The 24,566-nt window shown below is 37.2% G+C and overlaps 1 protein-coding gene across 4 annotated transcripts in view; it reads left to right on the top strand.

Annotated features, from left to right (window-relative positions):
• Nucleotides 1–24,566, top strand: part of FRAS1 (Fraser extracellular matrix complex subunit 1) — a 637,413-nt gene that overhangs the window by 531,054 nt on the left and 81,793 nt on the right. For all 4 annotated transcript variants that reach the window (XM_056803248.1, XM_016423079.2, XM_007495970.3 and 1 more), the window contains 4 exons: nucleotides 2,760–2,873; nucleotides 15,092–15,242; nucleotides 17,866–18,025; nucleotides 20,292–20,460. In XM_056803248.1, the coding sequence (XP_056659226.1) occupies nucleotides 2,760–2,873; nucleotides 15,092–15,242; nucleotides 17,866–18,025; nucleotides 20,292–20,460 (594 nt within the window). The remainder of the gene's footprint in view (nucleotides 1–2,759; nucleotides 2,874–15,091; nucleotides 15,243–17,865; nucleotides 18,026–20,291; nucleotides 20,461–24,566) is intronic.

Genomic DNA, 24,566 nt, shown 5'->3' with positions numbered 1-24,566 from the left:
TCCCTGATTTGGATAAGTCAGTGATCTGTTTGTGCAAAAATAGTTGATTCAGAAATGATAGACACTCAGACTCATTTGTTGTGTGTTTATAAAACTTTCATTTTTTCATGTTGTTATGCATTATCAATTATTTTCACCCTGTCTAGCAAAGGCCTCCTGACCCATTCTTTTTAAAAACCTTGCCTTCTTTCTTTGAATCAATACTAAGTATCAATTCCCAGGCAGAAGAGTGGTAAGGACTAGGCAAATGCAATTAAGTGACTTGCCCAGGGTTGCACAGGTAGGAAGTGTCTGAAACCAGATTCAATCCCAGGATCTCCTGTTTCCAGACCTGGCTCTCTATCCATTAAGCCACTTAACTGCCCCTCTCCTGGCTTTTTTTTTCTTTCTTTAGAATTTTAAAATACATTTTCTAAATTACATGTCAGTTACATCAAAATTTTTAATATAAACATTCTGACATTTTGCAATCCATATTCTCTCCCTCTCTTCTAACTCTTCCCCAAAAGACAAGTAATATAATATAGGTTGTACATATATTATCATATGATACATATTTCCTTGTTCATCATGTTGTGAAAAACAAAATATATTGCTTACACTAGAGAAAAATTCATAGAGGAAATAAAGAATGGTATGTTTCAAACTGCTTTTGGTCTCTGTCTTCTCCTGTGGCAATGCGTATCCTTTTTAATCATGAGTCTCTTTCTTAAAGAAAATAGAACATGAAATAGTAAGAAAGCATTTGTATAACTTAGAAGCTTTAGCTTTTTCCCATTTCTTATGCTTTTCCCATTTCTTATGTTTTGAAGGCACTTTTCACTAGCCTCCCCTGTGACCATTTTGGCACTGAAGCTCTCCAAGGATTAAAATATATATTGATTTGATTTAGAGATATTATCCAGGTTTTATTTTTAAGTTCATCTCCAGTTATCTTCTATGCAAGTTGGTTCATGAACAAAAGTAATATTTATGATGATGTTTTTACCAATCATTATTTTAAGCAATGCTAGGCAAAATGACCAAATATCCTACTAAATGATGTTTCTCATAACCTTTAGGTATGTGATAAAACCAAGTCCACCAACATGGGAAGTTCCTGGGTCAGTGAAAATTTTTCTGGTTTTAAAAGCAGGGATCTATGATAAAATCTTAGCTCTGCCATTTACTATCTGATCAAGTAATTTCCTTCTTTTGACCTCAGTTTCCACATTTACAATATTAGGAGATAAGGCCCTGAGGATTTTTAAGTCCCTTCCACCTCCAAATCTATGATCCTTTACTGACTTCTCTATGTAGACCTGAATCATCCTTCCATTTAGCTTTAAGTTCATTTTGTCTTCTGTTTCCAATTAAAGTCATCATTTAAAGTGAGAATATCAAGATTGATATGATTCAGGTAGGAGGTGTCTACTCACTAATCAATGGACATGGATCAGCTGTTTGAAGTTTGTATAACCAAGTTAATGTTTATGGAAGTTGAAAAACAATGAGGTTCCTAGCAGTCTATATCCCCTTTTCATTACTTTTTCATTTTTCCAAACCAAGAGCCTATTTGTATTTTTCTTTATTCCCAAGGTTGTCATAGACATCTCAGAGAAGCTTTTCAATACTGTTGTTTTTTAAACCCTTACCTGATTTCTTAGAATTGATACTAAGTATTAGCTCTGAGCCAAGACAGTGGTAAGGTCTAGGCAATTTAGGTTAAATGACTTGCTCAGGATCACATAGCTAAGACGTGTCTGAGATGAAATTTGAACCCAGAACTTCCTGGGTCCAGTTCTGACTCTCAATCCACTGCAGCACCCAGATTTCCCCCTTCTATACTTAAATCTAGGATTGGACAGATCTCAGAAGCTATCTAATTCAGTCATTTATTTTTCAAATAGAAAACTGAGGTCTGAAGTCCCATGGATAATTTGAACCTTAAATCCTTTCTCTCTAGAGCCAGTACCCTTTCCAGTAAAGCCTTAGGCTAGTCCATGGAAAGCAAGTCTAGTTCTGCCATTATTGAACTCAAAACCACCCCAGCCCTCCAGATCTGGCTCTCTACTGGCAAAGACTTGGAGAGCCTCCATGTCAAAGGAAGCCCCATCTACAAACTGAAATAAACCAGATATTTATTTCAGAGATTATTATGAATTGAATATATTCATTCTCCCCCCCCCCAGTACTTTACTTCCTCTCCTTTCTTTCTACAATTAGATCTTTTTTTCCCCAGAGATAAAGAAAGACCTCTTCCAGGAAAAAAAATGGGAAGATTTTCCCCCAAAGAAATTTAACATTAAAAAGACCAGCATTTAAAACTGAAGGACAATTTATGTAGTGCATTATTTTTTCTGCATATATAGTAGGATAAAAATTATATATACAAGTAAAATTGTGATTTTTTATTTCACTTGACATGCCTGATCCTTTCAGTGTTAATGATTGCTCTGGTCAGCTTCTAGTGAAAGGATGATATGGTTTATTAAAATGAAAATCTTTAGTTTTTTAGTCTTCTCATGAATGATTCGAAAAACTCCTAACCCAAATGGTTTAAAAAAATCTGCACTCAAATTGGAAACCTCAGAAGTATGTATTCTTGGTTCCTTTTGTTCCAAATTCTTTCCTTCAGTTTGTTGTTGTTCTTACAGGAACAACAATAAGCTGGATACTTGGGTTCCTATTTTCCATTCCCCAAATGACACCAGTAATTTTTTTACATCGTGAATATAGAATGTTTTTTGTATCTATGAATGATAGTTTTCCTCTTTTAGATTGTGACAGCAGCTCCCCAGCGATTTAGAGTGGACATCCTTCCAGTGGATGATGGGACCCCAAGAATTGTCACCAACTTGGGCTTGCAGTGGCTGGAGTATATGGATGGGCAGGTAAGCCCTTTCTTCCTATGTATGTCAACTTTGAGTCACTTTGTTTCTCGTTTCTTTACTAGCTACTTTGGTGTGCAAAGAGTGACTTCTGGGTGGACAGGTGGGAAGCCTACCCAACTCATCAAAAATGTATGTCTTCCTGAAAATGAACATCTGGTGAACAATTTGAATCTTCATTACCCTATTTAAGGAGAAAACAAAAGGATTTGAAGAATTACCTCTTCCCCCTGGTGTATTAAGGAAAATAAAGTGCTCCCAGACAGAAGAGAAGGAAGAATCAAAGATTAAGTCCAAGAAATTAAAAACTTTGAGAAAATAGGGGTGAATCAAAATTAAGGTCAAATAGTTGGTGAAAAGAATATGGCATAGAAAGTAAAGAATTCTTTGAAATATATGTGAGGTGTGTGGCTTTTCCTTCAGGGCATGGAATTGGAATTTCATAGGGAAAAAAGACATCTTCTTTGCCATGTGGAACAATAAGGACTGCAGGTACCACTGTTGTTAATGGTTAGGGACAGGCCATAAAGATGTATGTGGGTACCCAGGAGACATGCAGTAATTTTCAATTATTTGATAGTCTTCAAAATCTTTTCAGTTCTCCTGACTATGTCCCATTCTGGTATTTTACGTGAGGATGAATGGTGAAATAAGTCATACTTTTTTGCATTAAAGAGGAGTGAAACAGATTTTAGACAAGAAAGGAGGATAAAATAGTTATGCTGATGGAACCTTCATCAACTAGGTGGGATATGAAGATTAGTTGAAAGTACTAGGAATATTTAGCCTATGGAAAGGAAGACATGATAGCTATCCTCAAGGATTTGAAGGTTCATTTATTTGGACTCTGAGGGCAGCTGGGTGGCACAAGGATAGAGCATTGGGCTTCAAGTCAGGAAGATTCTTCTTTATGAGTTTAAATCTAGCCTTACTCAGTTACTACCTGTGTGACCCTGGGCTTAACTTAGCTCTCCTTGCTCTAGTTTCTTCATTTGTAAAATAAGCCTGAGCAATATATGACAAACCACTCAAGTATCTTTGCCAAGAAAATAAGGTCTACCAAATGAGGTCATGTAGAGTCGGATATAACTGAAATGACTGATACAACAAACATTTGGATTCTAAAGGCAAAGCAGGGTAGAAGCTGAAAAGGGGGTGGGTGGGATTAGGATTGATGTCAAAAAATACTTTCTGACAAAGTTTTCCTAAAAGAGAAATGAGCTGCCTTGAGAGGTGATGGGTTCCCCCCACTCTGGATGATTAAACACTTGTTCTCAATCCTTTAGCTGAATAATCCTTTCTGTATGGGTTGGACTAGGATCCTTCCAACTCTTAACTTGTCTGAGTCTTTGATCTATCAGATATTCATTTGCAGCCAAGTTTACCTCTCAGGAGGCAAAGAGGTGAATGAGTAAACTTTTTCTGGCTTAATAGGGAGGGAACCTGCTTGATGAAGGGAGATCAGGAAATTCTTGAGAGGTCATTTTAATGAAGGAAGTGTGGAAAGGAAAACTTTGTCAAGTTCTGGACTTTCTGCCACTGACTTGGAACAAACAACAGTGGGAATATTAGAGAGAGAAGATATTGACAAGACTGACAGTTGGTGGGGAATGGGGAAACTGGGAGTGGCAGTTAGTCTTGTGACAAGGACTTCCTTCCTGACCTGGGAACCATAAGGTTCCTGTCTCTGGATAGAAATGCCTCTCTTTTCCTGATTTTCCCAACTGTGTGCTCTCCCTGGATTCCTGTGGTCATGTCATCGACAAAAGGACTTAAGAGAAGCAATTTGAACTGTAAGGCCGATCTTTAGGGGTGTCAGCCTTAAGAGACAGGCTCTGAAGGTCAGAACTTTTCTTCCTCTTGCTGCCTACTGCTAAGACTTTTGAAATTAAGAAAGCTAGTGTAGATATAACATAGACAGGAATAAGAGAAACCCTCCACCAGCCTGTGAGACCTGGCCTCAGCTCAAAAGCTGAAAGAGACTCAAACCTCATCTAGGGAATCCCTCTTCCCTGATTCCTCCACAATCCAAACTTGTTAAAATTTATCTTTATTTGAATATCACAGTCAGATAAGAGAACTATTTTTTCAGGAGACATAAAGGGAGCTGAACCTCAGAACAGCCATTCAACTAGAAACGGTCCTTATTGTACCCTTGCTGGGCAACGTTGGTCTGGGGGGAGGCTTGTCCCTCAGGAGGATCTGTGCTTACCTGCTCTGGTGTATCTGCAACATCTTTCTATATAAGTGGCCCATTTCTCAGGAACCCCATTTTTCAAAAATAGCCTCTCGGCAGGGGGCATCTCTCTCCTTTTACCTCACTGGCACTCATATTCCCTCTCTCCCTTTAACTTCTCCATTCCCTGTTATAAAACCTTCCATCTGTCCTGTTCTTCAAACCACCCATTTCCCCAATAATTATTACAGTTTAGAATACTGACTTTCATCAGATATGCAGCCTTCAACTTTGGAAAAGTAGATTACATGAAAAGTTAGAAAGGAATATATATGACAACAGGGTTTAGAACTAGTGACTGAGAAGTGACTTGGATGCTTGACTTGGGGAAATCATTATTACAAATCTAACTCTTTAACAACTGCAAACAGACTCAAAGGGCAGAAAAAGGATTTTTGACAAGGGCTTCATGAATATCTAGAAGACATTAATCAGGAGATTAATGGCAGAGTTAGGACTCAGACCTAGCTCTTTTGATGCTAAACATAAGGCTCTTTCCCATCATAGCACATTATTCTATTGACTGGAAAATATGGAATGGTCAGGGATGACTCAAACTCCAGGGGGTTAACTCCCCTTCATATTATCTAAAGTAAAGAGAGAAAGGCTTTTCAAACTTTCTAATGTAAGTAAAAATTCAGTCCTCCATTGCAGCCAGATTATTCCAAGGCTTGTCAGAGATGGCCTGGTGATATAAGAGAGCAAAGAACACCTCTCTCTCTTCTTGCTCTCACACCTAACCAGGAGCTAGTTAGCTCAAGAGATTGGTCCAAAGAAATCCCTCAGCTTCTTGAGCCAGCTTTTCAGAGCTGTTAACTCCTTCCCCCCAGATCTTTGTATTGGCTTACAGCTTGCCTTCAGTGGTGTCCTCATGCTGGGTGCCAGGATTCACATGACTGTTTCCTACTACTTGGAGTGTCTGGGGTGTGTGGGATGGAGACCTCCTAAATATTTACCTCACACATTACCATCATCAGTTCTTATTTATCCAGGCCCAGTATTTCAAGGGGTGTGATATATCCAGGACTCAAGAGAGTGGTCAGGCATGCTAGATTGTGAGTGGAGAGCCTGGTCCTAGTGAAAGTAGATGAAAGGAATGTGAGAGAAAGGGGTTCCAAATGAAGGGAAGTTATGTTTGCTATGGTATGTTCATCGTATAGGGTACTTTGGAAAGGATGGGGGCATGAGGTGGGAGGGTTGAGGAGAAGACAGGTAAGAGTGGGAGGTGGAGGTCTTCTGTGGTCAGCAATTGAGTCATATGAGAGAGAAACAAGTGTTGGCAGATAGACATGGGCATGGTGATAAAGAATAATGTTCGTTATCTCAAAGGGTTATTTTTCAGGGCAAAGCCTGTGGAGCACAGGGCATTCATTAGTCACTTCACTCCATTTCTCTAATTGGATGTGTGGGATGGGAGTCATGCAGTGGGGTGTCCCAGACTGTCAGAAGGCACTGCTTTGGGGCTGAATCTGGATCTTTCCTGGAATCCATTTCATTCATTGTGACAGAGGGAAAGATTCATGGGTGGGTGTTGTTACAGCAGAGAGCCCTGACCAAAACCTATAATTGATCATAGTTTTATGTCAAGGTTAAGATATGAGATGTGAATTTTTAGAGATATGAATTAAATCACAAGTCAGAAACAGGCTGAAAGAATTGGGAGACTTTAAAAGTAAATTACTACAAGACAGAGGTGAAAAGGGAATTAAAATACTTCACTGGTTTTCTTAGTTGCTTTGAGAAAAACTTCACCTATATCTGTGAGCAAGGAATATTTTTATCTTCCTCTCTATTCACAATGCTTTCTGTCTTCCACTAGAGTTATCCCTCTCTATACTTCATCAAAGCTTAAAGCAAAACCCCCCTTCTCTACTTCTGTTCAGTTCAAAACATCCCAATACAGTAGCTCACCAAGCCTACCTCAGAGCTCTTCAAATTCTTCTCTCTGTGTGTGTCTGTCTTTGTCTCACTCTTAATGGGGAGAAAAGAAATCTATCTCTCCAGACTTACAATTCCCAGGATTCCTACTTAAGCCCAATTTCTCCCCCAAAGGGGGCTTGGTCTCCCTCAAAGGTCAAAGTTAAGATAGTTTTTCTTTGAGAGTGAGAGAAGAGTTGGTAGGAGTAGTAACAATGTAAAAAAATTTTAAAGCATCAATGAAACATTAAAAAATATACAGAAGGGCGTACAGACAGTAAGTGGACCAATATTAGTACCACTGTTAAATGTATATGTGTTTTTACAATAAGCTATATCATACATTCACAGTTTTTTAGACAAATCTTTTTCCTGACCTTCTTTGTAATGTTCATGTTTGTTGATGATTTTATTTCATAATAAGAAAATTTTAAATTTTATACTCTTTGGAGTAGGTGAAGGAAGTAAGAAATAAACCTATAGCTTAGGGCCAGTGACATTAATAAATGACAGTAAAGGAAACCACTCAACTTTCATTTTTATTTTGTTTTTTTTTTTCTTGTCAAGGAGAATCATCTTCAGACTAGAAAGGGCAAAACAAAAATGGCTAAGAAGAAAGTTATGCCTAGTTTAGGTAAAGAATTAGAAGAGAGCCCCATGGTGCTTGAAATGAGTTCATCTCCTAAACCAGATTCTCTCCAGGATACCAAAAAGAACTTGCAGATGTGATCACTGAACTACTTTCAGTAATCTTTGTGGAATTGTGGGGAATAGACGAGGCTTTGTAAGCCTGAAGACACAATGGGCAGGTGGCCTAACTTTTTTTTAAAGTCAAAAGTTAGTTTCTAAAAACTCTCAGTGCAGGTTTTGACACTGCTCAAATTCTAGAACAAATTATTGAATTGATGTTTAGGTGAGAGCACTTTGAGGGAGGGTTGGAATATGATCACACTGACCCAGTATATTTGACTGACTTAATAAGAAAAAATCATGGTGGACAAATGTTTCCTTTTTTGATCAAGAGACTGCAGTAGATACAGTGTAAGTGGTTTTCAGGAAGGCATTTATCCAAGGCTACAATATATTTGTGGAGAGGAACTGTGATACAAATAATGGATGTTTCAGTTAAATTGCTTTCTTAAAAACAGAAAAACTTTGGTCATTGAATTTTCATGTGATAGACTCAAGAGATTGGCATGACTTTGAAAGACAAACTCAGGATCTTTATATATTAGGAGAAGGGGCTAAGTTTAAGAAAATGGAATTTAATGGAGGTATATGTGTGGTATTGTGGAGATTTTAGGAAAGGGGAAAGAGTTTATACACAAGGAGAAAATCACATTTAAATAACTTGAGTTTATTAACAGAGAAGGGGGTGGGGTGAGTCAAAATGGCAGCTTAGAAGCAGCAAAAGTTTTCAGACCTCTGAAAACCCTTCCTTACCAATCACAAACTGAATGCTCCTAGGGGACTAAAATTAAACTTAACAACAGGACAGAGCCGGGAAACCCTCCTTCTGGACTCAATTCAAAAGGTACACCCCCCCCCAAAAGTCAAAATCCGAGAACACTCAGGTCTAAGGGGAAGGCAGAAGGAAAGTCCCAGGACCCCTCCCCCCTAACCCAGAGCTCTGAGCCCCCAGCGGCAGAGGGAACCTCTGAGCGGGCCAAGGTGCTGGTCTAGAGGGTGTACCTTGTGAGCAGGGCTGTGCCAGGCTCAGAGCGTCCAACACAGGTGGCAGGGAAACAGCCAGAGAGAGATAGAAGAGCTGGCAGCCCCAGTGGCTGGGTCCTTCCATTTGGCTCCAGTCTCACCAGAGGTTTTTGCCTCGGAGCACATCCAGACCAACCCAGTTGAACCTAATCCCATCAAGAGCCCTCAGAACTCAGGGAGGCCAGGATCCCTCCACCCTAGAGTGCAGGGCCTCCTGCAAGGACAGGAACCTCTGGGCAGGCAAAGACACTGATCTAGAGGATGTACCTTGCAGAAAGGGCTATGCCAGGCTCAGAGTGTGGAACGCAGGTGGCTGGAAAGCAGCTGGAGAGAACTGGAGAGAGCCTGGGCAGCTGAGACCTTCTATTTGGCTCCAGACTTCCAGGAGTTTTCAGCTTCAGAGCACATACAGCCCAACCCAGTTGAACTTAATCAGATCAAAAGCCTCCGGAGGACAGGGAAGCCAACATTCCTCTCCCAGAGATTGTACTGAGAGATCTGACACAGCTCCAAGAGGGGAGACTGACAGAAAGCCCCAAAACAAAAAAAAAATTAGGGGAACAAGAGCACAGACAAATATGGGGAGCAAAGAAGGGGTAAATATGAGCAAACAGAAAAAGAACAAAAATTACAACAGACAACTTCTGTACAGGTAATGAGCAAAGAGAAAATGAAACAGAAGGGGAGGAATCAGCAAAAGAAAAATCAGAAATTCCAGCGAATTGGATACAGGCTTTGGAAGAACTCAAAATGCAATTTAAAATAACATTTAAGAGAGGCTGAAGACAATTGGGAAAAGAACTTAAAAACTAAGATAAGTCATCTAGAAACAGAAAATAGTGTCTTGAAAGCCAAAGTCAACCAGCTATAAAATGAGGCAAAGGAGTTGAAAGATGAGGTGAAGAAGATGAAAGATGAGAAAAAGGAAATGAAAGACAAGGTAAAGAGGATGAAAGATGACCTCCAAAGAAAATCAGATCAGAATGAAAAGGATGACCAAAAAGCCAGGGATGAAATTCAGTCTTCAAGAACCAGAATACAACAACTAGAATTAAGTGACCTCACAAGGCAGCAGAACACTATAAAACAAAACCAAAAGAATGAAAAAAATTGAGGAAAATGTGAAGCATCTCATTCACAAAACAGAGGATTTAGAAAATTGTTCAAGGAGATAATTTAAGAATCATTGGTCTACCAGAAGACCATGACAAAAGAAAAATCCTGGACATCATACTACAGGAAATTATTCAAGAAAACTTCCCCAATATCCTAGAACAAGAGGGAAAAGGGGAGATTGAAAGAATCCATAGATCACCTCCTGTACTTAATCCCCAACTGACAACACCCAGGAATGTTATAGCCAAATTCAAGAACTATCAGACCAAAGAAAAGATATTACAACCTGCCAAGAAGAAGTCATTCAGATACCATGGAACCACAGTGAGGATAATTCAGGATCTGGCTGCATCCACACTGAAGGACCAAAAGGCATGGAATATGATATTCCGGAAAGCAGAGGATCTAGGTCTAAAAGCAAGAATCAACTACCCAGCAAAACTGACTATATTCTTATAGGGGAAAGTATGGTCATTTACCAAAATAGAAGAATTCCAAGAATTTGTAAAGAAAAGACCAGACCTGAAGAGAAAATTTGAGTCCAAGCATAGAACACAAGAGAATCATCAAAAGGTAATTACAAAAGAGGGAAAAAAGAAAAACAAAACAACAACAAAAAAACTTTTAAGAGACTCAATAAGTTGAAATGATATGTATCCCTATAAGAAAAGAGGTCATTGGCAACTCTTAAAAACTGTTGTTATTACCAGGGCAGCTAAAAAAAGTACACTTAGAGGGAACAGAGACAAACAGGTATATAGATATATGCATACATAAATACATATATGCATATATATAACTAGAGCTAAAAAAATAGGTTAATATTAAAATAAATGGGAAAAGAAAGAAATGGAGGTAAATTTATATGTCACAAAGAAGCCTATGGTGGGAGGGAGTAGAACATAAATACACTGGAAGGGTAAAGAGGTCAGAGATAGGAAATACTCAACTCTTACATGCTTTGAAATTTCCCCAAAGATGGAAGAACAATCCAATCCATTGGGACAGAGAATAGATTTGCGCCCTATATGGGAGTAGAAGGGTAACAAATGGACTTGTGGGGAGGGAAGCAGTAAAAGGGAGGGAGAGGGTGGGGGGTAATTTTAGAAAGACTACAGGGAAAATAAGGAGGGAGAATAAGAAAGGAGGGGGGTAGAAAGTGAAGTAAAATAAGGGTGGGAACTAGGGGGACTGATTAAAAACAAACATTGGTGTAGAAGGAAATAGTGAAAGAAGAAAAGGCAGGACCAGGAGTAGAAATCAAAATGCTGGGAAATACACAGCTAGCAATCATAACTCTGAATGTGAATGGAATGAACTCACCCATAATATGCAAGAGAATAGCAGAGTGGATTAGAATCCAAAACCCTACCATATGCTGTCTACAAGAAACACACATGAGGAAGGTAGACACTCATAGGGTTAAAGTAAGAGGGTGGAGCTAAATCTATTGGGTATCAACTGATAAAAAGAAGGCAGGAGTCAAAATCATGATATCTGACAAAGCCAAAGTAAAAATAAATCTAGTTGAAAGAGATAGGCACGATAATTACATCCTGACGAAAGGCAGTATAGACAATGAGGAAATATCAGTACTCAACATATATGCACCAAATGGCATAGCATCCAGATTTCTTAAGGAGAAACTAGAGGAGCTCAAGGATGAAATAGATAGGAAAATTATACTAGTGGGAGACCTGAACCTTCCTCTATCCGAACTAGATAAATCAAACCAAAAAATAAATCAGAAAGAGGTAATAGAAGTGTATGAAATCTTAGAAAAATTAGAGTTAGTAGACATGTGGAGATAAATAAATAGGGACAAAAAGAAATATACCTTCTTTTTAGCATCACATGGTACATTCACAAAAATTGACCATGTATTAGGGCATAAAAACATTGAAAACAAGTGCAAAAGAGCAGAAATAATAAACGCAACCTTCTCAGATCACAATGCAATGAAAATAATAATTAGTAAGGGAACATGGAGAGGTAAATAAAAAATTAATTACAAATTAAGCAATACGATTCTCCAAAACCGGTTAAAGAACAAATCGTAGAAACAATAATTTCATTGAAAAAAATATTATGATGAGACATACTTTCAAAACCTATGGGATACAGCCAAAGCAGTACTCAGGGGGAAATTTATATCCTTAAGTTCATATGTTAACAAATTAAGAAGGGCAGAAGTCAATGAATTGGGCATGCAAATTAAAAAATTAGAAAGTGAACAAATTTAAAATCCTCAGATGAAGACTAAATTAGAGATCCTAAAACTCAAAGGAGGAATTAATAAAATTGAAAGTCAAAGATATAATAAATAAGACTATAAGATGGTATTTTAACAAAAACAAATAAAATGGACAAAGTACTAGTCAGTTTTATTTAAAAAAAGGAAAGAAAAAAACCAAATTGACAGTATCCAAGATGAAAATGGAGACCTCACCTCTAATGAAGAGTAAATTAAGGCAATCATTAAAAACTACTATGCCCAATTATATGGCTACAAATATGTCAATCTAGGTGATATGGATGAATACTTACAAAAATATAAATTGCCTAGATTAAAAGAGGAAGAAATAAATTACCTAAACAATCCCATATCAGAAAAAGAAATTGAACAAGCCATCAAAGAACTCCCTAAGAAAAAACCCCCAGATCCAGATGGATTCACAAATGAATTCTATCAAGCATTCAGAAAACAACTAATCCCAATATTATACAAACTATTTGACAGAATAAGCCAAGAAAGAGTTCTACCATATTCATTTTACGACCCAAACATTGTACTGATCCCAAATCACATTAATTCATTGCTGGTGGAGTTGTGAATTGATCCAGACATTCTGGAGGGCAATTTGGAACTATGCCCAAAAGGTGATAAAGGACTGTCTGCCCTTTGATCCAGCCATAGCACTGCTTAGTTTGTACCCCAAAGAGATAATAAGAAAAAATACTTGTACAAGAATATTCATAGCTGTGCTCTTTGTGGTGGCCAAAAATTGGAAAATGAGGGGATGTCCTTCAATTGTGGAATGGCTAGACAAATTGTGGTATATGTTGGTGATGTAATACTATTGTGCTAAAAGGAATAATAAAGTGGAGGAATTCCATGGAGACTGGAACAACCTCCAGGAAGTGATGCAGAGTAAAAGGAGCAGAACCAGGAGAACATTGTACACAGAGACTGATACACTGTGGCACAATCAAATGTAATGGACTTCTCCATTAGTGTCAATGCAATGTCCCTGAACAATCTGCAGGGATCTAGGAGAAAACACACTATCCACAAGCAGAGGACAAACTGTGGGAGTAAAAACACCGAGGAAAGGCAACTCCTTGACTACAGGGTTTTAGGGGATATGATTGAGGAGAGACTCTAAATGAACACCCTATTGCAAATACCAAAAAAATGGAAATGGGTTTGGATCAAGGATATGATACCCAGTGGAATTGTATGTCGGCTATGGGAGGGGTGGCAGGTGGTTGTTTCCAATGAATAATGTTTGAAAATGACCAAATAAAATTATGTTTAAAAGTTTAAAAAAAAAACAGAGAAGGGGAAGATGGTGGGAAAGGAATATGGGAAAGGGTAGCATCTGACTTTTTACCCACTATTTTTGATTATCTAAGCTTACACTGTCTAGCTATCTTAACTAAAGACTATTAAGAATAAATCCCACAGTAAACCCAGAATCTTATATACACATAGTCAATGATTGGTCAGATATCAAGAATCCTAGTTGTGGTGTCCTCAGATGGTCCCAGCAAAGTCATGGTCTTTTCCCCAGTCAATCTGTCCACCAGGAAGACTGGAGATTTTCCTCTCATCCTCAGCCAGTTGATCCTCAAAGGCCAGTTGCTTGATAGATGGTTTGTTCAGGGAGTCTCAACTACACACCTTCCTTCTTCACCTTCAGCTTCAGACTCAGTCAGTTGGAAAGAAGCTGCTTCTTGGAACTCTGACCCAACCAGCTAATGAAAGATTCTAAGTCTTAAGACCTGTCAATAATTCTTATAGTAGGTATATACATATATGTACCTACATATATACCCACATATACGTATACAAAGCCCTTCACAAGTAAAAAAAGTCAAACACACAAATCCAAGATGGAAGAGAAATGGTTAGACAGCATGCTATGAATAGTAACACTTGTCCTCTTTATCTTATTTGGTTGTTGTTTAGAAAGTTCTTTGTGGCCTTTAAGGTACTGTTTGAGAATTATCACTTTCATCATCTTCATCACAATTACTGCCCTGGACAGGTCACATCTAGAATTTGGGGTTCAATTCTGGATACTGCAGTTTAAGATTGACAAGTTGTAATGAATTTTGAAGGCAGAGAGGAAGTAACAAAAATTTATTAAGTGTCAAATATTAAGCACTTTATAATTATTATCTCATTTGTTCTTTAAATCCATGTTATATGAAAAACAATTGAAGGATATATGTGTTTATGGATCCCTATGTCACACAGCCATATGTGTGACATACATATTTTACATATGTAATATTACACATATCTACACATATTTTTTTCATTTAGTATATATGTGTATTTGTAGACAAACAGGTAGGTGATAGACAGATAGACAGGCAGGCAGGCAGGCAGACAGCCTGGAGAAGAAAAGACTTAATGCTGTAATGAATCCTGTCACCAAATTTTGATTTTGGTTTTCCTATTTTAAATTTTCCAAGGTATAGAAGAGGGATTTGACTTAACTCTCTGTGACTACACAGTGCCAAAGTTGGAGAACTGGGTGAAGGTTAATGAGAGACAACTTTGTCTCCATAGGAGGAGAGCCTTCTGTCTAAGAGCTAGAAGTACCTGAAAGTGAAATGTGCTACTTCAGGAGATAGAGAATTTCCATTTAGAAGCAGGGTCTTCAGTCTAGTTATTTGGGATGTTGTTAGAAGGATTCTCAAATCAATTGTCATTAAGTTTTGTGATCTCTACTATTTGCCAGGTATGATATTCAATCCTCACAACAATTTTGGGAGATGATTGCTGTCATTATCCCTATTTTAAGATGGGGAAACTGAGGCACCCAGAGGTCAACTTAGCAGGGCCACACAGCTAGTTAGTATCTAAGCTTGGATTTGAACTCAAATCCTCCTGACTTCAGACCTGGTACTCTATCCAATGTACTACCTAAATGCCTTTAAAGAAGGATGTAAGAATCTGTTTAATTCTTTCTTCAAGAATAAAATCATTTGGGGTTTTATATTCTAGGCAACCAACTTGATCAGCAAGAAGGAACTACTGACCACAGACCCAGATACAGAAGCCAGGCATCTTGTGTACGAGATAACAACTGGACCCAGAAATGGCTACGTGGAAAACAAGCTTCACCCTGGCCGAGCTACCACAGCTTTTACCCAGGGTAGGCAGCTGGAGATCAAGAATCTCCATTCCCCCCCCCCACCCCCTGCCACATTAGGAAAACAATTTACCCACCCATCAGCCTAGTAGCCTATTGTCTGCATCATTTAATTCTGAGGCTCTCATGAGTCAAATTAATTAATTGATATTTCCATTTCTTCTGTAACCTTTACTGATGACTCAGATGACTTTTTCTCTCTCTAGCTTGCTTACATCATGCTGTGCTTTAGAAGAGTGGTGCTGGGGGCAGCTAAGTGATTCAGTGGATAGAGTTTCAGGCCTAGAGTTAAGAGGATCTGGGTTCAAATATGGCCTCAGACACTTTGTAGTTGTGTGGCCCTGAGCAAGTCTTAATCTTGTTGCTCTTCTGGCTTAGAACTAATACCAAGACAGAAGGTAAAGGGTTAAAAAAAGGTTGGCTCTTAACCTGGACTTCATGACTTTTAAAAATATAAATATATATGTGGTTATCTTCATTTCAATAAAATTAAGCTTCACTGACAATTCTCTACATTTTATTTTATGCATTTAAAAGCAATATTCTGAGAAAGGGTCCATAGGCTTCCCCAGATTGTAACCAGAGGGATCCAGAATACACAAAAGATAAGGATGTCCTGACACATACATAAAGGACCTCATACCAGGGCTTTGGGAATTTGTTTCTTCTAAAGTTTATTGTTGGAGGCAGCTGGGTGGCTGATTGGATTGAGAGTCAGGTCCAGAGATGGGAGGTCCTGGGTTCAAATGTGACCTCAGACACTTCCTAGCTATGTGACCATGGACAAGTCACTTAATCCTCATTGCCTAGCCCTTACTGCTCTTCTGCCCTTGATTCTAAGACAGAAGGTACCGTTTAAAAAACATTTTTAAATAAAGTTTATTGTTTTCATCTTTTCCTTTATTTGCTATGGTTAAATTTAAAGCGATTTTTGTTCTCCCATGAGAGTTGTTTTTCTGACTAACAAAAACACAAATGAAATGAAGTGATTTCTTTTCTACTCCTAGAAATCTTTTCCATAATCACTTTTTAAAATACAGTACTTAAAAACCTTTACCCTTTAAATACACAAATGACTTAGTGGAGATATGTTTTGAATTTAAGAAAACGCATTTTCATAATCAATTTAGAAAGAATCCTTTTTTAAAAATTGTTTATTTGTAAAATTCTTTTTAAAAATCTTTGAGTTCCAAATTCTTCTTCCTTCTCTCTCCTTCCTCATTGAGAAGGCAAGCAAGATGATATCAACTATATATATGAAAATGTGCAGAGCCCTTTTCCATATTAGCCAACATTCTAGCAAATAGAAAAAAAGAGACAAAGAAATAGAAAAAAATCATGCTTCAATTTGTACTCAGAATTCTTCAATTCTCTCTTTGGGGATTTGTTTTTCATTTTTCATTTTCATCATGAATTCTTTGGAATTAGAAATAGTACTTTTAAAAAACATTTTAAAATTTCAATTCAATAACTATTGGGCACCTAATTTTTCTTTAAATCCTTACCTTCTGTCTTAGAATGAATACTATCCATCACAGAACAACAATAAGGCCTAGGCAATTGTGGTTAAGTGACTTGCCTTTGGTCACACAGCTAAGAAGGTCTAAGGCTAGATTTGAACTCATATCCTCCTGACTCCAGGCCTGGCTCTCTATTCATGGTGCTACCCAGTTGCCCTGAATTCTTTGTTTATTATGTGCCAGGTACATAAAAGATGCAAAGTTTTTTAAATTTTAAGAAAAGCATTTTATAATCACTTTTAAAAGCACAATACTTTTGAGAAACATAAATGTTGAGGAATTGCTTTTTATTTTAAAAAAGTATTTTTATAATCTCTTAAAACACATTTTTCAATAATCCTTTAAAAACCATTAACATGTTCTTCAAAAAACTTTTTAAGAAAATCATTTTACAATCACTTTTTTGTTCAATCAACAGAAATGTTTTTATGTTCTTAGTTATTTCCAGTGGATTCATTCAATTAAACAATCATTTATTTATCATAAAGCAGTATATGTTAAGTCCTGAGAATATAAAGATTAAAAAAAGAGGTGGTCCCTATTCAGGGAGCTTACATTTGAGTGGGAGTAGGGATGGTCTGATGTATACAAGGTCCAGGGTAGAATGTAACAGGACCAAAGTGAATACAAACAAAATGCACTAGGAAATTTTGAAAAATCAATCTTTTCTACTTGAAAAGGGTAGAGTTAGGCTGGGGAGTAGGATGGGGGTTTAGGGAATACCAAAGGGAGGAAGATAATGATACTAAAAGGCAAGATGACAAGGAGTAGAATCCCAGATATAGTTCCGTAGACTTTTCTTCCTGATTTTTTAAAGATGATCAAACTGGAGCTGCTTTGGCTGAGCTATTAACCCCTATTGTATGGTATTTACTTCTTCCTGTGAACTTCCTGTGAACTCCATCACTATTAGCTGAGCCCCTTTCTCCCCAAACTGTTATTATTTTGATTTTCAAATTCTATATTTTCTTTTTAAGAACCACTGATTTCATACTCAAATTCTCTCTCTCTGTAGGACATTCAAGGAAATAGATATGAGCATTTAATTTGAGAAGTGTTGCCATTCTATGCTTGAACTGACTCATGAATAGTCTTTTTTTCCACAGAGGAGGTGAACTTGGGTTTGATACGGTATGTATTAGATGAAGAGAAGATCCACGAGATGATGGACAGCTTTCAATTCCTAGTGAAAGACAGCAAACCCAATGTGGTCAGTGACAATGTCTTCCATATCCAGTGGTCTCTGATCAGCTTTAAACATACGAGGTACAAATATTGTTTCTTTCCCAAAATGGTAGTCTTGGAAATCAATCTTAAGTCAATCAATAAGTTAGCATTTATTAAACATGTACTCTGTGCCAGACACTATGCTAAGTCTTCCAAGGGTCATCCCATTCATGAAATAGTCATTGGGTTTTTGTTCTCATGCATATAGGTTTTGGTTAAAATTAATCTATTCACATCGGTAAAAAACAAATCTCAAGATCTAAAAATAAGCATTGACTTATGTGGTTAAGGCTTGAGAGAAAGCAGAAATGAGACACTGAATCCAACATATTTAAATAGATTGGCCTTCATATTCCTCTACCCTTAGGGCTGAGTTTTTAAAAGGATTGATGGAACTGAGTGCATTCTGAAGTTTCAGATACATCTTTTCACTTATTGTGTCAATAAAGAGAAAGTAGAAATATGCTACAGATAAAGTAGAGAGATACATAGAAGATGCAGGGCAGCTAAATGGCTCAGTGGATTGAGAGTCAGACCCTTCTTAGCTGTGTGATCCTGGACAAGTCACTAAACTCCCATTTCCCAATCCTTTTCACTCTTCTACCAATGCACAGTATTGATTCTAGGATGGAAAATAAGGGTTTTAAAAAAGTAAAGAATGAGGTTAAAGCATTTATTTCATTTTAACTTTTTTCTTCTAGTAAGTAATATAGCTTCCCTGTTACAAAAAGAGTAAAAAGAAGCCACTACTTAAAGCTCTATTATCAAACTCTAGCTACTTAAATATTTGAGCTATTAAACAGCTCCACTTATCTTTTCCACCATGTGAGGAGCTGCCCAAGGTCCTTTCCGTGGGTTCTACCTGGTCTACTCCACACTGTTCTAGATGTATATCAGTGGAAACATGTTTTATTTATCTTCTTAATACTCCCAATTATTCCCTGGGCACTATCTATGGCACATTTCTGCCCAGGTGAGATAATCCTTAGTCAAACCCCTGGGACAAGCCCCCAAGTGCTAACTGCCTGCCAGTCTCCTCTCAGCATGCTGGTACCCACAGACTAATTCATTTAAGGTTTCCTTCCAGAGGAATAATTCCTTCACTTCACAACTCTGTTTCTCAAAGGTGCCAAATTCGGGGGCAGCTGGGTAGCTCAGTGGATTGAGAGCCAGGCCTAGGGATGGGATGTCCTAGGTTCAAATCCGGCCTCAGCCACTTCCTAGCTGTGTGACCCTGGACAAGTCACTTGACCCCCATTGCCTACCCTTACCACTCTTCTGCCTTGGAGCCAATACACAGTATTGACTCCAAGACAGAAGGTAAGGGTTTAAAAAAAAAAAAAGGTGCCAAATTCATTTTTCTCTGAAAGCTTGTAATCAAATGAATTATATACAGAGAATGTGGTAGTATGATGGAGAGGATTTCTGATTCAAGAATTAGTCAATCAACCCACTGTGCCTCAGGCTCTGGTGATACGAGGACAAAGGACCAAATAGTCTCTATGTTCTGATGAAGGATATAATAAGTACATTTAAAGTACATATAAAAGATAAACTATAAAGCAAATAAATAGCATGTACATATTTCCTAAGCAGGAGGGATTGGGAAGAGAAAGATACTAGGAGTTGTTGGGGGAGGAAGGAAAGGAGATTGGGAATGGCTTCTTACAGGAGGCAGAAGATGGTGCCTGAGCTGGTTCTCAAAGGAAGAGAAGGACTCTGAGGCAGACCTGATTCCAAGTTCTATTTCTGACTCATGCTGGCTGTCAATCAGTCAGTCAACATTTATTAAGTGCCTTCTTTGTGCCGGGCACTGGGCTATAAAGAAAAGCAAAAAAACAAAAAACTCCCTAATCTTGAGAAGCTCATGTGTGACAATGCACAAGAAACTTAAGTTCCCAAAGAGTTTCCTCTGGGGAGGTTTAATCATAATAATAAATAACATTTATATAGTGCTTACTATGTATTAGGCACTATGCTAGGTGCTTTACAATTATTATCTCATTTGATTCTCACAACAGGTGGGTAATATTATTATCCCCATTTTACAGGTGAGGAAACTGAGGCAAATAGAAGTGACTTGCTCAGAGTCACACAGCTATAGGGCTATATTAGAACTTGATTCGTCCTGACTCCAAGACCAGAATTCTATTCACTGTAACACCTACCTGCTAAAACCAATGGAATCACAGGTCTAAATTTTTTTAAAAATCAAACAAAGCAGGTATGATTTTTAAGTAGATTTGCACTAGGGTCTCTTACAATGACAGATAGGATTTGCAACTACTTGTTCTTGTGTTTTAAGTTACAACGTCAGTGAGAAGGCTGGCTCTGTTAGTGTCACCGTGAAGAGAACCGGAAACCTCAACCAATATGCCATTGTCCTGTGTCGCACTGAGCAAGGGACAGCCATCTCCAGTTCCAACATGGGCTCCAAGCACGGACACCAAGACTATGTGGAATATGCAGGCCAGGTGAGTTTATGAGGTTGGTAAGGATCCCATTCCGATCCTGAATCACAAGGAAGGCCCCTTTGCACCATGCTTTCCTTTGGCCCCTTTCTCCATCTCCTTTCTGACTCCCATGCCCTTTCCTGGCATCTTCCATCTTCTCCCATCTTCTATCTTTAATTTTTGGATAACCATCTACTATGGTGTTAATTTAACACTTGATGTTATAAGGTGTTTGGAATTTTTCAGGAGATTGAAAAGTCTCTCCTGGAATCTTCTATTTTCTCCTACCATCCATCTTTACTCACAGATAATCATCTAATTTCTACCATATTGTTAGTTTCTAATGATAAGGTGTTGTCAGCCTAATAGGGAATCTTGAATTTTCGGAGACTGAAAAGTCTTCGAGATCCAAAATGAGGAATAATGGTGACATCTTAGGGAGTGTGTGGGTCAAGGGGACCTTCCCAGAGTGTCTCTCAACTCATATTTCATAGATTGCCTCCTAAACAAGCTATACATAAGTCTACCCTCTGCTCAAGCCACTATGAAGAGGGTTACTGTCTGTTAAATATGATAAGTATTCTAAAAGTATCTGGGCTCATGTTTCACTGAAGTGTTTTTGTGATCCCATCCACTTTGCTTTGTGCATGAGATTTAAGGGAAGAGAAGGTTAATCCAAAAGAAGATTAATCCAAAATATGCAGCCTCCCAGAACATTAATGGGTCAAATTACATTTTTGAACAAGAAGGTAAAAGATCAACCAGATATAAGCCTCACATTTAGATGGACAGATTTTTTTTTCCTTTTTTTGAAAGAGGAAATATTTTGAAATAAAAACATAATTAGACTTGAATTGTTATAATTTAAGTTTTCATCAAAATAACTTGTGGAGTTTGTTTTTTAATTATTTATTTGTTTGTTACATTAAAATAGCCAGTTGACTCTTTTACCCTTCACCACCATTCCTTTTATTTGACAAGAAGATCTATGTATATATATATATATATATATATATATATATATATATATATATATATATATATATATATATATATATATATATATATATATATATATATATAAAACTATGTCTTAGTTGTTTCTGTTTACAAGTTATTTCTTTGGAGGGAGACATACACAAGTCATTCTTTAAACACTATATACTGTATATAATGTTCTTTTGGTTCTACTTGTTTCATTCTTCATAATTTCATGTAGATATTTCCATGTTTTTCCAAAACTAACCTTGTCATTTCTCATGGTGCAGCAGCATTACATTGCAATCATATGCCACAACTTGGTTAACCATTCCCCCCTTTAATTTCCAGTTCATTACCACCACAAAGAACAACTATTAATAGTTTAGGACATATAGATACTTTTTTCTTTTTCCCTAATCACCACAGGAAATAAATATTTCGTGGATCTTAAATGACCTTAGAGATTTATGACTATAGCCATGTAAACTACAGATGTTTCAGTTTAATGACAAGGTCAAGCAAAATCCATTTCCACATTTTCCTCCACTTTTTATTCATAAAGATCCTCATCCCCATATATGGATTTTAGTTTTCTACTCATGTAAAACTGGCATAAAGCCATCAAAATCATCATTTTCTTTTTTAAATAAAATATTGTTGATATATTTTGCTTCTACATTACCTACATAACCCACCATAGAACTCTCATCCTTCTATGCATAGAGCCATTCTCTATAATGAAGAATTCATTTTTTAAAAGGAAAAATAAAATGTTCCCCCAAACTAAACAACACACCAAAAAAGTCTGAGGTTATATAGTGTTTCACATTCCTAGTCCTCCTCCTCTACAGAGAAGCAGAGTTTCTTTTCATATCTCTTCTTCAGGACCCAGCTATGCTATTGTAAGGTTGAAGAATGTACTGTTCTTTCTCTTTCCATTTCCATTGCTGTCATCACTGGTTTTATTGTTTTCTTGCCTTCTGCTTACTTCACTTGACATCATTTCATACAAGTCTTCCCATACTTCTCTAGTCAACATATTCATTATTTCTTACAGCACAGTAGTATGTTTAGCTATTTCTCCAATTCTTGAATATCTCTTTTGGTTCTAATTCTTTGCAACCACAAAAACTGCTGCTTATAAATATTTTGCTGCTGAAAGGCCCAAATCATTGACTTACTGGAAGTATATACTGTAAAGATTAAAAATTGGGGGGAACTGAGGCAGGTAGAAATTAGTTTCTCTCTGCAAGGAGTATGCTATTTTTAGAGGTTTATTAAAGGTCAAGGGTTAAAGAAAATACAAGCAAGAGAAGCAAGTGCTAGGTGGGCCATGAGGCCCATCCAAATTTCACTCACATCATGAGACACGTCTGTTTGCCAGCGGAGACCCTTTATATCATAATTTGCTCTCTGTCCAGGTGAGAATTCAGTGAGATTACAAAGCATTCTGGGAAAGTGGAGCAAGGACTTCTGGGGATTGAAGTCCTGGATTCAAGTCTCCATTTTTTACAATATTGAGCATTGGAATCTCTGGGACAAAGGGATGAGCATTATGAAAATCATTTTCTTTCCATAATTTCAAATTTGCTTTCCAGACCAATTCAGAACTCCCAATAACAATGCTTTTAGTGTGATTTTGTGTTATTGTTTAGTCATGTATAACTCTTTGTGACCTTGTTTGCAGTTTTCTTGGCACAGATGCTGCAGTGGCTTCCCATTTCCTTCTCCAGCTCACTTGGCAGATGAGGCAAGAACAGTTAAGTGACTTGTCCAGAGTCACACAGTTAGTGTGTGTAGCCAGATTTGAACTCGGGAAGCTACCTTTTTGACTCCAGGCCTGGCACTCTATCTATTGTGCCACAAATTGTCTTTTTTGTGTGTCTGTCTCTCAACAGTTCCTCCGACTAAGACCATTCCTAAATTTTGCAATCTCTGTTAGTTTTCTAGGTGAAATGTCAAACCTCAAGGTTATTTTCATTTTTGCATTTCTCTTATTATTAGAGATATGGAATATTTGTTCATATGTTAACATAAGTTAATAAAATGTTATGCTACAGTAATGTGGTATAAGAAATGAGGAAATAGATGATTTCAAAGAGACTTGGAAAGGTTCATATGAACTGATGGCAGACTGAAATGAACAGAACAAGAAAAAAATTCACTATGACATTAATATTAAAAAAATGAATAGTTTGACAGCACTATCCACCTCCAATCAGAGGGGTGATTTATATAGATGCAGAATGAAGAATATATATTTTAAACATGTACAATAAGGAGATTCATTTTGCTTGCCTATTCATGTTTGTTACAAGGAATTTATGGGGTTTTTTCCCCCCAATGGCATACATAGAGGAGGGGAAGAGAAATAGATTTCTGTTAATAATTTGCTTTTCTTCTTTGATAACTCTTTATTCTTTTCCTTTGAGCACTTCCTCACTGGATTTTGGATTCATATTTCTTTTAGTTGATTATACATTTTGGCTATGAGACCCTTATAAAAATATTTCATACAAAGATTTTTTTCCAAATTGGTCATTTTCCTTCTTATCCTAAGGGCATTCTTTTTCCAAAAAAATTTTTTTAATTATTTTTAGTTTCAAATTCTCTCTTCCCTGTGCCACCTCGTCCATTGAGAAGACAAAGATACTTAGTATACATGTGAGGTCATACAAAGCATATTTCCACATAAACCACATTGTAAAAAAAAAAATCTATAAATGGATTGATTTTATTTGTTCTAATTTGGTTAACTATTCACCTCCTTCCATAGTGTATGACTTGCTTCTCTTCTAATTTTTAAAATTGTATTATCTTTAATATTTAGATCTTCATCTTGAATTTATTAAGGACTATGGCATAAAATGTTTGTCTGAACCTAATTTCTTCCAGATTCCTTTCCAGTCTTCCCAACAGTTTTAGTCAAATAGGGAGTTCCTTCATTAGGTAATTTATGCTTTCACGTTTATCAAACATTGTCACTGACTTCTATCTATGATTCTTCCTGGTCTAGTCTGTTCCACTGACCTATTTTTCTTTTTTTTTCTATCTTTCTTTCTTTTTTTTTTGACAATAGCTAGTAATTTTGATATGTACAGCTTCATGGTGTAGTTTGAGGCTTAAAATTTCTATTCTCACCTCAC

The sequence above is a fragment of the Monodelphis domestica genome, chromosome 6 (genome assembly GCF_027887165.1).
Source record: "Monodelphis domestica isolate mMonDom1 chromosome 6, mMonDom1.pri, whole genome shotgun sequence".
Taxonomy (NCBI): Eukaryota; Metazoa; Chordata; class Mammalia; order Didelphimorphia; family Didelphidae; genus Monodelphis; species Monodelphis domestica.
This window is presented reverse-complemented; position numbering and strand designations above follow the sequence as displayed.